This window comes from Strongylocentrotus purpuratus, unplaced genomic scaffold (assembly GCF_000002235.5).
Source record: "Strongylocentrotus purpuratus isolate Spur 01 unplaced genomic scaffold, Spur_5.0 spur5_scaffold_12, whole genome shotgun sequence".
Lineage (NCBI taxonomy): Eukaryota > Metazoa > Echinodermata > Echinoidea > Camarodonta > Strongylocentrotidae > Strongylocentrotus > Strongylocentrotus purpuratus.
In genome coordinates, this window is record NW_022145597.1 from 11658602 (window position 1) to 11671407 (window position 12806).

Genomic DNA, 12806 nt, shown 5'->3' on the forward strand with positions numbered 1-12806 from the left:
ATGATCGGGGTGTCATTAACAAGAGGACATTCTGTCCTTTACAACAGACATAAATGCTTGATTATGAAATCAGTAGTTTTCATATAAATCGTCATTAAACTTCAATATCCTTTATTATGATACGCCCTGTATACATAAAGTGTGCAGGTCATTATTTTTCGCTCTACTGCCCAGCAGTGAGTAGCAAATTTGATGGCCTGCAGGTTAGACCAGTTAATCAGACGCCTAGTATAATTATAGCGGTATATAAAAATGTATACATTTAATGTGCCGCCATCATGTGACACTTTCATCAGTATCGACCAACTTTTCTGTATTCGTGCACGGACCAAACCAACTGTTCCACTTCTCACGTCTGATATCGACCGAAATTTGAGTAAAGAGAAGCGATAACTTCAGTCGGCTTGCAGTGTACGCTGCATTGTTGATTCCATCCCATGACATGCGCTTGGTGCATGAATCTAGCAGACAGAATCTGGAATGGATTGATGAAATAAGAAGAGAGAGGGGATTAGTAGAACACTCCCAGTGTCATATTTTAGGACAAATACCTTATCAAACCACCTCTAGGACAACAATATGCTCAGACATCTACATCAAGCCTTATAGTGATTGTAGAGGGGATGGATGGGAGTTTAGGGGCTCAAACCTTCCCCTCACTTAAAAATGAATGCAAGAGTTCCCAAAGCCCGGCCCCCTCCCCCTCCCCCAACATAAAAACAAATAAAAATGGCTCCGAATAGTCTCATTGGACAACACCCTCTATCCGTCAGAGACCAGCAGCCTAACATGTTAGCCTACTGACTTTTACAACAACAAAAAATCGCTAAAAATTCATTTAACACTAGCTCTTTCATTGGAACCCTCATGTCGCATTGACTTTTGAAAGTTCATCCACCGTAATTTGGTCAAAATAGGTCGCTAGCTCGCCATTGTCTATATAACACATGTGAAACAAGTCAACTTTGGCTGCAATTTGACACGCGATTGTAAGGTTATAGGTCAAACACACGAAGGATAACAAGCATGACTTATCATAGATCAGTTCTGATCGGTTCATTATGTGCATTTCAGCCAACCCCCCCCCCCCCCCCCACCGTATTTTTTCCATTTAGTCATAGACAAGCAATTTGCCGAGGTAAGCAAAAACATGAATATTCATGATCGCCATGGACTATTCGATTATTTACAAAGGGGTGCAATTGTGCATTACATCAAACTCCCCTACTTTAAGTCAAGTATTTCATTGTATTATGTAGTTTGGTAGGTTTATTTTAATAACTGTTTAATTATCAGATATCAATGATAGTTTAAAGATATGGAAAATGTTCTTGTATTTTATATTTAGCAAAGCAATCTCACATAAAAATTCACTACCAAGTGTCGTCTAATCCGCCGATTGCCGTCTGCTATATACGTCCAGCGAGCGAAAATGAGACAACCGGAGCAATATGAGTGCTCCAAATTCAAATTGTTATTTTCATTGCATACCGCAAATGGATCTATGAACATTACAATTAATGATAAAGTTCAGTAAAATAATGCTATATACTTACGCCTCATCGCACATCTCGTTTTGTGTTTTCTTGGTATGGTTGAGCGTCCGATAGAAGCCCTCTCGTAGGTCACGTGTTGGTTTATAGCCGCTGCTATACAGTCGTTTTAATAAATCGTCATCTTCTCCACCCCACCCCCAGTAGAAATTAGAATAACCATTCGATTTCGTCATCTGTTCTTCTGTCACCCCGACGACGCCGCCGAACAGGAGTGCGTATGCCGGTCTGAAAAGATAATGTGATTAACAACATGATATCAACAACTTTCGAGGAATAAATACTATTGTACAGTGTGAGTCAAAAAAAGTTTACACCTAGAAAATTGTTAATCATTTTTAAAATCATTTATGAACAGTAAATTATTATTATGAAAGAGTGTTTTATCCCAAATCATTTGGTATCATTTTTGTATGGTATGTGTTCACGCTTGGATGAACAGGAGGCATTGTTTGCGAGAGTGCAAAAATCGACTTGCGCCAAAATTGCTTATGTGATGTTTAAATAAAACAATTGGGATTTGGGTATTAAATCGGTTTTTGCAGATCCAAATAACATCCCTAACAAAATTAATCATGCCACAAATATCAAATATCGAATATCAAATATCAACGAACATTTGTGCGCGTGTGCGTGTGTGACTTTGCTTCTGCAAAAAGCATATGCAATGCATTTCATTTGATACATTCAATTCATTCTCTCACTCCGTTAATCCCAACATAATACATGCTGTAGGCATCACTTTGGCGCAAGTCGATTTTCGAACTCTCGCAAACAATGCCTCCTGTTCATCCAAGCGTGAACACATACCACACACAAAAAAAAATGATACCAAATGATTTGGGATAAAACACTCTTTCAGTAGATGTATATTAATTTACTGTCACACACACCTACACACGCGCGCACAAATGTTCGTTGATTTTTGATATTCGATATTTGATATGTGTGGCATGATTAATTTTAAAAGGGATGTTATTTGGATCTGCAAAGACCGAATTAATACCCAAATCCCGATTGTTTTATTCAAACATCACATAGGCAACTTTGGCGCAAGTCGATGTTTGCACTCTCGCAAACAATGTCTCCTGTTCATTCAAGCAAAAACGGTACCAAATGATTTGGGATAAAACACTCTTTCATAAGACATATAATAATGTCATGTTCATCGATGATTTTTTTAAATAAATTTCTAGGTGTAAACTTGTTTTTGACTCACTCTGTAGAGGGAGCAAGTGGCTACAAGTAGGACAGTGTGGCTTTAAATCTCATTTCATATTCAAGTGTCCTTTTTGCCCCTTCAAAAATGAAGTCGAAACGTAGTTGGGCAATCTAAAATTACACTATTTAAATGGTTTACGAAATTATAATGGACATCCATAAGTGGTACATACTTAAATTCCATCTCCTCTGGCCTGGCACAGAAATGTCTAGGCATGCCATCGCATCCGTAGTAGTTTGCCCCTCTCATTGGTATCTGGTCTATATCATGAAATACAACGCAGTCCCACCGACCAAACCTGAGAGCTTCTAGATACCCGATGTTTTTCATCATCCCGCGGTTGAAAATCAAAGTATTGTCCTGTTGAAATAAAATAAAAAATGGCTAGTAAATAAGTAAAATGAATGACGATATGAATTGATTAATGACTAACTGATGAATAAGTTATTAACAAAATAGATAAATTCACCAATCAATGAAAAATAAGGATGATAACAATATAAATAATAACAATGATAATGATGATAATAACAAATAATGATGATATAAATAATAACAACAAATATAATATTAATAATGATAGTAAGAATAACAACCATAGCCATGATAATTTATACTATACCAATATTATTACAATGATAACGACTATAGTAATACTACCACTACTAATACTAGTTATAATAATAATAACAATAATAATAGTGATAATAATGATAATGAAAAGGAAAAAAAAGTAAAGACGAGAAATAGAATAAGGGGATACGAATGGACCGAAGAAGAAGAATAGTTAAGGTAGTTGTTAGCTTTGGTATAAAAAAATGACCCCACAAATCCTCATACTTTTACACATGGAGACGTCCTACTCTGAGCGTGTTAGAATAATCACTGCCAAAGTGATGGGGTGCTTCATTAACACCTTTCGTTTGCCCTAATGAGAAGGATACTTCCACCTGTGTATCAGAGAACGTATCGTCGGTGAATAAATGAATAATGATTACATAGCTTTCACGAGCACGTATCCAGTATTCGTCTCGATGGGTTTTCCAAGTTTGTAGACAAAAAAAAAAAACTTTCTCTGCCCATGCGAGAAAAGACGCGGGAAAAAGAAATAAAGGATGGCATACCTGTTCTGAAACGAATATCCGAAACTCGAGCATTTGCAACTTGAGAAGAGGTACAAGGTTTCGTATTAAAATGGACAGATGGTTGTGCCGATTTCTGAACGGGATAACGATGGCTACCTGCAAGTAATTTAACAAAACAAAAAACAAAAAACATTTAAAGTACAACCGAACAGTATTGTGGGTGACATGAGATTGCGTAAATGCCATTTCCATTATGAATTTTCACATTGTAATTGCCACTGTCAGTGTCAAGCCATTGTAATGAGCATCCATTATTTCCTGATCAAACGAAACTTGAGGTGGGGCACATCACATGTTCCTAATGCCCCCCCCCCCAATCGCCAGTAAGAATTACACCTACATGTAACCATAACTCTTCCTCTAGTTGTAATAGTCTAAAGGGAGTTTGATGGATTATTTTCACTACCTGCACTTCTTCAACATCCGCATAGCAAATATTATAATGTTGCTAATAAAATTGGAATAATTTCTTCTGATCTTTTGTCAGGATATGAGTGTGTCGATATGCTTTGTTCTTGACAGATAAAGTTTATATTTTCTCAAAAATATTGTTGATCAATCTCAAAGACTCTTTTGATTTTCAAAAATGTTATCTACGCATCAAACGAGTCATAGAGATTGAGCAATAAAGTTATGAGAAGATATAAAAGTCATGGAAATAAGCAAGATAAGGGTATTTTAACTTTACAGGCAACAGTGTTCTTCACCTTCCATTTAGGCTCACAATCCAGCGGCACCCAATGTCCGCCCGCGTAATACGTGTAGTTGCCTATTCGTATTCCCCTCTCGTTCTCTCGCCTGTATCCATCGTGGTTAATGAAACGACTGGACGGGAGTCTGTTCATGACGTGGTCTAAGATGGCGCGCATTCTAGCCACATAGAGCACGACACTCGTTCTCTTCTTGCCGAAGATCGACTCTTCTACGTTCCCGAGATTGATCTCCTCGGTGTAAGCTTGGAATCGGCTGTTGAGCTCTGCAAGCGTGATATTGAAGAAAGCAAAAGAAAACAAAAAGAGGGGGGGGGGGGGGCAATCAAAGTTATTTTTTGGAAAATTAATTGTCTGTAATGGGCCGAGACACAACGTATTATATCGATTGTTTCAGCCTAATCACAACAAATGTTTATGCCTAGTATGTTATCAATAACAATAGACTGAATATTTTAAATATATAGGCCTAAACAAAATATACACATCCTTTATAAATGGGCGCGGAAACGCCACACCCGTACATCAACACATGAACAAAATATCATCTCGTCCCAAAACTATCAATCCTTCTTTTTTTTTAATCGACCCCCCCCCCCCAAAAAAAAAAAAAATCAAAAAATCAAATCGATGTCTTGATGAGTTTAAATAATTTGTTTTCTTTTGGCTTTACAGAGTAAACCGATACAAGAGCGAGAATCAATTAACCCTCGATCCAATCACAACCCAGACGTCCATTAATTTTCTTTCCATTTTTCTTTCCAGTTTCCATTTCAAGACAGGACTTATTTTGAGGGCTGAATTAATCAAATGATGGCAACACTGCTACACTTTTCTAATTAATGTTATACATGCATCTCTCAAAACAATATGCATGGGTAAAAACTTTGGGAAAGTTGAAAAAGTGGCAAATTTTGATCGGACTCATGAAACAGTGATTTTTAGCCTCTCATTATGTTGTCAATAAGCTAAATTTGCTTTGTTTGTTAAATACCTGGCATCAAATGCATTATGGTAATGCAAAAAAAAAAAAAATGGATCTACTTGATCGAGAAGTAGCTTCACTATCCCCCCCCCCCCCCACTCCGTGAACGGAGGGATACCATGCGTGTTCCCCAAAAGTCCGGTAAAGCGGTACTTTTCACGCACCAAAGTCCGGCTCGTAGTACACAAAAATCCGGCCCGTATTGACTTTACACACACGGGCGTATTACTCCCTAAAAAAAAATCGAGTGATGACGGACGTCACTCCTCTGGAGAGTGAAAATGTAGTGAAAATAGAGTGAACATTCACTCTTTTCTTCTTAGAGAGCACTCTAAAATCAATCGATTTTCACTCCTAAACAAGTGATCACGGACGTCACTCCCAAGAAAGTGAAAATAGAGTGAAAATTCACTCTTTTTTTAAAGAGAGTAGGGGGGTGTTTTCAAAAGGAGGTAGCATGCATAGTTTATGCGTTCCCTAAATAACACTGGTGTGGGGGGGGGGGGGGGGGACTATTCACGCTCTTCGATTGATAACACCGTCTTTGATTACAAAATATAATCTTCGAAGCATTATTAATGTTGCCATAATGTATGGTTCATGAGAAAAATAAAGCTCACCTTTTCTAAATCCAAGCTTGCAAGATTCGTCCGTGATCTTAGTCCCTTTACCTAAAGCAGAATTAGAAAGAAAAACAAGGAACAGGGAACCGTTTAAAAAAACGTGTCATTAGTGACATTTTGTGATAAGCAAGGGAAATCCTTGCTTCTGATTGGCTATCAGCAGATTCGTTACTGATATGTGTTATATGTAATTGGAAAAAGGCTTTGTGAAACGGGTCCCAGGACTTATTTTCTATTTGATAAAACTGTGTTTTAGTGCACAATACTCTCTCTCTCTCTCTCTGGTGTTTTGCCAATTTTAGGCCCATACGCCAGAGCCTTATTTTGGTTCTTTCTGCATTACTCTCTATAATTTAGATTCCTTCTTTATTATGTCATACCATGTGTCACTGTCCTAGTCTGACACCGTCCTTTGGTGGGTGAAAGATCATATGATTTTTTTTTAAACATTTTATTTTTCCTTTTCATATTCCTTTCCTTATTACCTACAAAATGTAGTAATTAGCATTGAAAAATATCTAATAACAAAACTATAATTAACAGAGCTCGAGCTCTTACAACACAGGCTATTAGCATTCACAAATATCAAGTTCAAGTTCACTTTATTCAATTATTTCATTAAAAAAATGCAAAGGAAAACAAACATATAAAAGTTGTAATATAATACATGTATCAATATATAACATGAGAATAACACAAGTGGAGAAGACATGAGGAACAAGGGGAAAATATTCTAAACATGTACATTAATGAAAGTATTTGGAGACTAGACAGGAAGGCCGGGCCTAATGTAAAAGTCTGTCTCCAGTAATTGTATAAAACACTTAGTACATTATTTGAATTTTGTATTTGTTATAAAAGGAAGAAAAAAGGAAATAATTTGCATTCACACATACACTCTCTCCCATACACACCAACACACACTTTTCAGTCTGAAGAACATTAAGAATAAAGGTTATTGCACTATTGAGTATTGTCTTAGCAAATACAGTTTAAATTTTCTCTTTAAACTATTTAGTGATGAGCTCAGTCGAATATCTATCGGTATGTCATTTTAAATTTTGGGACCCCTGAAAAAAATTGTATTTTGGAAATATACATATGATATCAAACATAGTAATCAACAAATAACATTTTGTAATATCAATTTGTTTTGTATTTATAAACCAATGAGACATTACATCTGATATTCTGCATGGTAATGTTATATACATAAAAAAATATGTATACATATTTGTAAAAGCCCTAGTTGCTATTTTTAGCTTTGTGTCTTCTTTCTCTTTCATTCCTCCTTTCATTGTTCTCTGTTTCTGTCTCTCTGTCTCTCTCTTTCTCTTCTACCTACCCTTTTCCTGCCAGCTGCCTTCCGAAGACATGACGTCATCGTATTCTGTGCCATTGGATTTTCTGTACAACCCGGCATTCACATCTGCCCTTGTTCTGCCTGTTCTGTTATGCCGCCCTCTATGGTAATGGAATGGACCAGTTCTGTTCTCATTTGTTTTGCGTAATGGCTGCTTAATATTCCATTCTATGGCATAATTCAATGATAAGAAAACAAATATAGAGCACACATTATTAATGCAAAAGTATAGGCCTAAATTAATATCTTCACAAGGAAACAACAATGTAAAATACTATGTCTGGAATCTGCTAATTCGTGTACATGGGCATAATAGAAGATTAATCCCCTTAATTAATTCCCTTTATTTCCCAACTCACCAATATTATCCTTATCGTTGCAATGTTGAGCTAACATATCGAATTATACATGATCATTACTAGGAGTTATAAACCTGCATCGCAAAGAATGCGCATACGACAATACCCAAGGTATAGAGTTTCTATACGATGTGGTATTTTAAGACTGTTAGACGCTGATTATTCATCTTCATAACATATGTATTTCAAATCCTCCTTGTTATTCACTGTTTTCGGGGACACTAAAGGAAGATGGTCGTCATTTTCCGTGTGCAGAAGGTCATAATTTGCTGAAACCAGACGTTTTGGAAATACCATTAGTAGGTATACAAGTCTCACATACAGCAAACCCGTAGTCCCACCAAGAAAATAATACCCCCCCCCCTCCCCAAGTCTTTCAGAGTCTTTTGGTGAGGGATATGTTTAAGATAACGAATTTACTATACAAATTATATGGGGTGGGTTTAAAACGCAGAGCATTGCTTAAAGCCTGTTTGTCATAAAATTGAAGGCTAATCCTGTTAATTGACAACACCTGTTATTTGGTAAACACCCGAATGGTGTCGAATTCCCCACGAGAGGCCACTATTATGCGTCTCGAACATATTAAGTAAAGGATTTCTTACTAAAACCGGTTTGTTTTAATATAGGCCTATACATTTTTTGATATAGTTTCAAAACCATTAATGTCAACTTAGTCAATTATTGATTGTCGGAGTTGGAGGCAAACGAGCGAAATAGATATGAAATGTTTATCATTACAGAATCGAATGAGTAGCATCTACACAAAAAGAAGGAAAGTTATTGATCATAATGATGATCAAGATTGATTATGATGATGATGAAAATAATAATAACACTATTTTAGTACTACCATTAATAATAATAAAGATATAAATAAAAATTATTATAATGGTAATACAAACAAAAATGAATATTAATAGCAATAATAGTAATTATAAGTACGATAATAATAAAAACAATAATAATAATAATAATAGTGTTAATGATAATGCCAGTAATTATGATAATAATTATAATGATAATAATATTAATAATATTGATAACAATGATACATGAATATTATTAATAACGATACTTATAAGAATAATAATATAAATAATGATGATAGCAATGATAGGCCTAATATTCACATACCTTCAGGGCCTTCTAGCAGTTTTCTCCTGAGTTCAAAATCATCATGATATCCGAAGAAAAATGAGTACAAAGCACAGATTAATAGGATCGTGATCCACGTAAATGGGTTATATACCGTTCTCCTCACGTTTCGCCAGCAAAACCTGCAAAAATAATAATACAAATAAAAATTGTATTTCATTATTTCATGCAGCATATTACGTGATGTTTTTAAAGGCCCACTGCGCTACTAATAGCTACTTGCGCCCTCTATAAAGCAAACAATGCCTAAGTGGTAACCGTTGGCCCCCATGGTCCCCTTTTTTATGTAACTTAATTGAGAGCTGATTTGTTGAGATAACCACCTGTTAGTGACCATGCAGGGAGGTATAATCCCTCTTGGCCAAACTAGTGCAGATAGGCTTGAAGACAGGACATTTTCCGAAGAAGTCATAGCACGGAAGATGAATCACAATTTAGAGATGTGTGTCATCCTTAGCTTAAATACTGTACTAACTATACGCTATATTTTAATCATGTAAATTAAGAGCCCCTCCCACCCCGCTCCCCCAAATATAAAGTTAATGCTCCGCCCCTCATATAATAATACCATTATTGGTGTCAGGGTTATTAAGGGAAGGAAGCGAACGCGACACTTCCGGAATATACGCGATATCTTTCTGGTACAGGTTGGCACTCTCACAATACTGTATATTATTCCCGCCTCAAAAATAATACACGAATGAGTGATGCGAACGAGGTATCGCATTCTATTTTTTATTCACAGGAGTATGCACCTATTATTAGCAATGTGTAAAATTATGGGGAACATGTGCTGTTGCGTTCTCGAAACTCTTGCCCCCAAATCAATACAAACTGCCGGATTGCATGTTTTACTTTCTCCTTAATTCTTAATTTTGTTCGTTTTCAATTATGTATTGTATTGAAAATGTTCATCTATTGTCATAAATTATTAAATTCTTATAACTGTAATGAATTAATTACTTTGTAAACTGAATTGCTCGGGTGACTACGCATTTCAACAAAGTGACTCTGGGCTTGAATACTAATGCATTTGTATACAAGTTTCCTTAATCCATTGTATTTTTAAATTCACCCTCTAAATTATGTCTTTCTCTACTGCTACGGTTTTTAAAAAAAAATCTACAATGTCTATTATATCAAGAACCTATAATATACAAGCACTGATTTTTAATAGGTTCCTCACATTCCCCTTAATATATCATATAAGATAAGTATCATTGGGACGTGCTCATACTACATTTAGATATACATGTATGTAATTTATATTTTATATATCTGTCTTTATTTTGTGTGAAATGTGGAACAAATAAACGTGAAACTTGAAACTGGAATGTTAAACGACAACTGACAACAAAGATGACTAGAACGACGATAAAAAGAGAAATAACAGCATATATATATATATATATATCAATATATATAAATGAATGAATAAATAAATGATTAAATAAATGAATAAAACAAATAAATAGACAAATAAATGCATAAATAAATAAAGACATAAATCAATCGATCAATCGATGAAAACATCAATTGATTGATTGATTAATTAATTAATTTCTTAATAAATAGATAAACAAATAAATGAATCAATGATTTAACAAGCAAGAGACAAATACAAACAACATTCTACATGATTAATGGAGAATAGATAAAGAACTACAACTCGCTTCCTGGCTTTTAACATGTTGTCAAAGTGGAGGTTAAACATTCTCACGGGGTAATTGTAATACCTTTGTAATACATTGTAAAAGAAACGCCGGTGTGGAATCGATCAGAAAAAGTTGATGATGTAGCATATATTGCTGTGTACTGCAAGGTTCTGGAATCATCCGAATAATGATAAATTTGGCACGGTCTTAGTACAAGTAACAAGCACTGTGCACAGAAACTTGAGATAGATGTATATGGGATTACACACACCTGTGGCATAAACAAAAAATTAGACCCACATTTTTAATCTCTTACGTGTCACATTATAAAGGTATTTGATGAGCCATGCTTTTCAGGGAACATTTTTACTCTGATGTTCTTCCACACTTGCATAATAACAATGAAAACGCTCACAGCTTATTTTTCACCTCTCAGAACTCAACTTTCTCTTTAGTTATCGGAAAAATCATGGTCTCGATTATAAAAGCCTTAAAAGATACTGCCGACATTTTTTTGTAGGAATGTTATAGCGTTACTACAGAAATGAAATACCCCATCGTATTGCACATTGTGCCAATATTGCACGGATATGATTCCCGGTCTATTGAAGCTTGAGTCATTAGAGCATATGGAGTTGAACAATCAAAAGTATATCTTGACGAAAGAAAAAAAAAACGGTTATAGATGTAGCTTTTGATTAAGGCTAATTATGAATTGGAAAACAATACTCACATTCCGACGATGGTTTTATGAAGACTATTTCGATGATAGGTATTTTACCACATAGTATGGTCGGTTTAATACTGAGATCTTGTTGTGAAAGTGTATCATGCGATCTCGTCCAGTGCAAGCCGCGGTAGCACAGATTGATACCGTTCTATTTCGGCAAGAGTTGTTGATCACAATGAAAGTTGAAAAAAGGGATACCGGCTTCTAAGTAATAGATACGCAAAATGGCTCAAATTCTATATCCTGGTGATTGTTTATCCTGCCTTGTAGTTTCATAATGTCCTTATAGGTACTATGTCTCATTTGCAGACCAAAAAATGAAAAGGGTAATTTTAATGACATTTGAAAGATAATACCAATTTTGAACTTCCCACAACCAAAAGGGCTTGAAATTATCTTTTGTATATGAAAATCCTGTCTTGTAAATGTCCTTCAATGTACTATGTCTCATTTTCAGACCCAAAAATGAAAAGGGTAATTTTAATGACATTTGAAAGATAATACCAATTTTGAACTTCCCACAAACCAAAATGGCTTGAAATTGTCTGTTGTATATGAAAATCCTGTCGTGTAGTTTCGTAATGTCCTTCAAGGTACTATGTCTCATTTTCAGACGAAAAAATGAAAAAGGTAATTTTAATGACATTCGAAAGAAAATACCAATTTTGGACTTCCCACAAACCAAAAGGGCTTGAAAATGTCCTTTGCATGAAAATAATGGCCGTTAGTAGTCGAATCGAATTTAGCGATTTCAGTCGTTTAATTAAATAGTCTGATTTTCGGACCCTCGTACCGAATGGTCGTACCTTTTGTGCTGCACAAAAAGTAAATCAGTTTAATTTTGGCCATTACTAGAATTGCGTTTAATATTGATGTAGACAAATACTCATGTACCCTTTACAGCTCGTTATTACCAAAGAAAAAAAAAGAAGTGAGTCAGTCACTCAATAGTGTATGACAGTGAAGTCTAGCAAGTAAAGGTTTCCTGCATAATTTGAATACTAGGTCATTGCTAACGTTTAAATTTTATAGATAGGACATACGTGACATATTCATAATTCCTGCAAAGTTCTACAGAACTTGATGCTGTCTGCAAAAGGGATACACTACCTTAAAGGGGCAGTCCATCTTGAAAATAAATTGGTTTTAATAAAAGCAGATTTTTGTTTTTACTTCATTACTTCTACTATTTTAACAATTGGTAGAATCTCTATTCGTCGTGGTAAACAAAACTTATTTTGATTAAAAGCATTTCATGTGATTTGAGAAAAATATGATAATTTACATTTATTCTAAGGATCAT

General features: G+C 35.2%; 1 protein-coding gene across 1 annotated transcript; it reads right to left on the minus strand.

Annotated features, from left to right (window-relative positions):
* Nucleotides 1–239: 239 nt before the first annotated feature.
* On the minus strand, nt 240–7763 carry LOC100893324 (beta-1,4-galactosyltransferase 6). The gene is made up of 7 exons (XM_030981831.1): nt 7584–7763; nt 6236–6286; nt 4628–4896; nt 3900–4016; nt 2948–3135; nt 1557–1781; nt 240–475 (listed from the first exon to the last, which is right to left on the minus strand). Exons 1-7 carry the CDS (start codon nt 7612–7614, stop codon nt 277–279), a joined length of 1080 nt encoding a protein of 359 aa, XP_030837691.1. The 5' UTR covers nt 7615–7763; the 3' UTR covers nt 240–276.
* Between the last annotated feature and the right edge of the window lie 5043 nt (nt 7764–12806).

Excerpts from the sequence above, each read along its gene's own strand:
- LOC100893324 (XM_030981831.1), bottom strand. The coding sequence starts at position 7,614 with ATGTCTTCGGAAGGCAGCTGGCAGGAAAAGG. Across the intron at positions 6,287-7,583 it reads AGGCAGCTGGCAGGAAAAGG|GTAAAGGGACTAAGATCACG; the intron begins GTAGGTAGAAGA and ends ATTCTGCTTTAG. Across the intron at positions 4,897-6,235 it reads CAAGCTTGGATTTAGAAAAG|AGCTCAACAGCCGATTCCAA; the intron begins GTGAGCTTTATT and ends TCACGCTTGCAG.